General features: G+C 33.3%; 1 protein-coding gene across 1 annotated transcript in view; it reads left to right on the top strand.

Moving 5' to 3' along the window:
- The window catches only part of LOC145283704 (lysozyme-like), a 17,061-nt gene extending 13,937 nt beyond the window's left edge, over positions 1 to 3,124 (top strand). Inside the window, exon 5 of the mRNA XM_080132729.1 lies at positions 2,817 to 3,124. Within this exon, the coding sequence (XP_079988855.1) occupies positions 2,817 to 3,016 (200 nt within the window). The 3' untranslated portion in view covers positions 3,017 to 3,124. The remainder of the gene's footprint in view (positions 1 to 2,816) is intronic.
- The last annotated feature ends 215 nt before the right edge of the window (positions 3,125 to 3,339 follow it).

Raw genomic sequence — 3,339 nt, 5'->3', positions numbered from 1 at the left:
GAAGCACGCAGTGAACATTCCGGCATCTGTTTGCATGGGCGAAACAAAACACTGTTCCTTAAGAACTATTTTTAAACTTGAAGTAATTCAATTGAGTTATTTCCCTTTATTTACATAGTGAATTTATTTGTAAAATAAGGATTCGATACATGTGTAAATTAAAAATTGCACACACACACACATGAAGTCGTTTAGTAATTTTATTAATATAGATATATTGCAGAATGCATATTGCATATGCTTCCAGGTGAATCATCACTTATTTTTTCCCTGAGTTTTCCAATATCATATCTGTTCCATTAGTAAAAACCGGCATTGTTTTAATTGGTAAAAGCAACTATTTATTTTTGGAAAGAAATGAACACCTCATAATGGTTGCATTTGATTTAACAATTTGTATTATTCAGACTACTGGCAATTATTTAACAACGTTCTGGTTGATGTAATCTTCTACTTGTTTAGGGGTTTCTTTTCAAACTTGAGGTGCTTTGTGTTGAACTCAAAAAAACTTTACAGAATTTTGAACTTAACCCTTTATATAATCCAAAAGGATAAATTGTTCTGGTTTTGTCAGTTATGACCAAGTGAAAGTGTTACTTATCGCCTGCAATAAGGATTGAACCTTCAATCTCATGAAAACTCTTACTTATAACTCATTGATAATCAACACCTTTAACCATTATGCCATGGGTATAGGATTTCACTTTTAGTTTGATAACACCATAACTATGATGAGAATCTCTGTTATTTTCATCTGAATTTCAAATATTTTCAAATTTCCAGTTATAGAATTTGCGTCTTTTTCACCCCAGTCTTTTTAAGAAGATCTTCATTACTTTTGTCAAAATTGGAAATAAGTTTTTACCAGCTATCAACAAATAACTCCACTACCTTGTAGATGTCTTCGAATTGGCAAAGGCTAACGGAGTAAACCCTGACAAAAACCTAGTTTGGAGTCTTGATAGGTGGATGGTGAAGTACTGCAACACATTTCCTGCAGCTCCTGAAGCTGCACGGGTTCCAACCGTATTGGCTTGCCTTTCCATCGGACTTTGTCTGCAATGCCAAGAGGCAGACCTTGGTAACTGGGCAAACCTAGGTCTCCTTACCTGCCCAGGCCTGTATCTAGAGAGATAACTTCAACTTAGAGTGTATAGACAAAGCTGACCATGCAGTACTTAAGACTAGATGCAGAACACCATTGTCTCATGAGACAGACGATCATCATCATCATCATCATCATCATCATCACCACCACCACCACCACCACCACCATAAATCAACGTAGATTAAATAATGGGTTAATTTTGTAGAGATTCCTCAACTCACCATAAAGATGTACATGAAAAAGATGGAGGTTAAGTTAGCTGAAATGTGAAAATAGCAACCGAGATGAGTATAATAATCTGAATAATACAAATCAATCTTAATCTAAAAAAAAACAAACTGTCAAACCCTTAAAACTGTTTAAAATATAAACCTATACATGCAAAAATATGATAAAGTAATACACGACGAAAGAATATGATGAATTAATATATTTAACAAAAAGTAAATTAATATATAAGAAAAGAACATACTTTAGTTGGTAGGCTGCATAAATGTAAAGATGGGCCAAAGTCTTATCTGGGCCCTAGTTCTTCATCTTGCACAAAATATCCCCAAAGTTATACTATGGAAATGTTGATAACACAAAAAAAAAATATTTATCTGGGCAGACTGAAATCTTGCATGGTGGTTATTGTTATCAAAGAGCATCTAATTTGAAAAATCAGAAGTTGGGAATTCTGTCAAAATGGTCGTGGTCAAGTCAAAAGCCAAGATCAAAGTCATATGTGATTTGTGAGTTGTGAAATTTCATTGGCTACTATATAACTATGTACTAAATAACTATATAACTATGTACTAAATAACGAGTCTCTATAATAAACAGAATCCAACTTCTATTTCTGATGTTTTTAAATGAAGATTGATAATATGTATTGTTTGGATTATTTGGACTACTATTATCATCTTGTGTATCTTTTTCACAACATTTTGGCCGAAGTAACGTCAGTACAAACTATAACTGAGAATACAACTGTGAATTACTTAAGACCTCTACCCAGCTGAGAGAAGAGAGCATGCTATTCCCATGGATTAAATAAAATGTTCTATTTGAAGTTCTATACAGATTCCTGAGTTCGACATAAAGACTCCCAACTTAAAGATGCATCTGAAGAAGGTTGAAGGTTGTGTCGGCTGAAACGTTGTGACAATAACACTCAAGATGAGAGCAGTAGTCCTATTAATCTAAATAATACAAAGAATCCAAGTTATTGTCGAAAGTGTCAAACATCTAACTTTCACCCTTCCATGAATTTGACCTTTGACCTAGATATCCCCAGATCAAATCAGTTCTACGCTATACTATGATCGATATTTTGAGCAAGTTTGGTGACTATTAGTCATATAAAGTAGCACAAACAAACATTGTGCACAAACAAACATTGTGATAACCCAAGAAATTTGACCGAAAACATAACCTCCTAGCCAGAAGTAATAATAAGATAAAATAAATATACATTTTTTTACTACTTACTTACCTACGTCATTACTTACCTATTATATTTTAACTCCACAAAATTTACTGAAGTGCAGCTCTTTGTTATCTTAAACTCGAATTTATAGATTTTTCTAAAAAATAAAAAAAGATATCATACAAATGAAAACTGATCCGTTCTATGAAGGGGTCAATAATTGTAAACCTTTAGGATACTTTGACTTGAATCTACATTTGCATCCAATTCATGTTTAACTTTTCTATCTTTTCATAGGTTGGAAAGAATGTGCAGCCGACAAGTTCTGTTCATCCCTTTGTGTTCAAAATTACATAACAGCACAAATGCACAACTGTGCCGAGAAAAACTGCCTGTCTTTTGCCCGTCTGCACCACGGAGGCCCACGAGGATGCTACAACCCTCACACCATGACGCACGCACTGTGGGTCCAAAAGTGTGCTACACAAAATATATGATTCAACCAAAAACTTAATTATTTCTATTAACTAATATTGGTGATTTTTTTTTCTTATACAGGCCTTAAAAATGCATGATTTTAACACAAATAAAATTCTGTTTCAGTTTCTCTTTGGTTGAGGATTGATGATTTGTATAATTTGTATTATTTGAACTACTGTTCTCATCTTAGTTGCTATTCTTTTAACTCAAAGTAAGGAACTTATACTAAATTTTGAACTGGATCCTTTATTTAATTCATAGGAGTAGATTGTTCTCGTTCATTCAATCATGGCACAAGAGTTAAAGGCATTGATTAGCAATCAGTTTTAAGTAATAGTCT

Source organism: Euprymna scolopes, chromosome 8 (assembly GCF_053919585.1).
Source record: "Euprymna scolopes isolate OS-2025 chromosome 8, ASM5391958v1, whole genome shotgun sequence".
Lineage (NCBI taxonomy): Eukaryota > Metazoa > Mollusca > Cephalopoda > Sepiida > Sepiolidae > Euprymna > Euprymna scolopes.
Note: the sequence above shows the minus strand (reverse complement) of the source record. Positions and strands in the feature narration are given on the sequence as shown.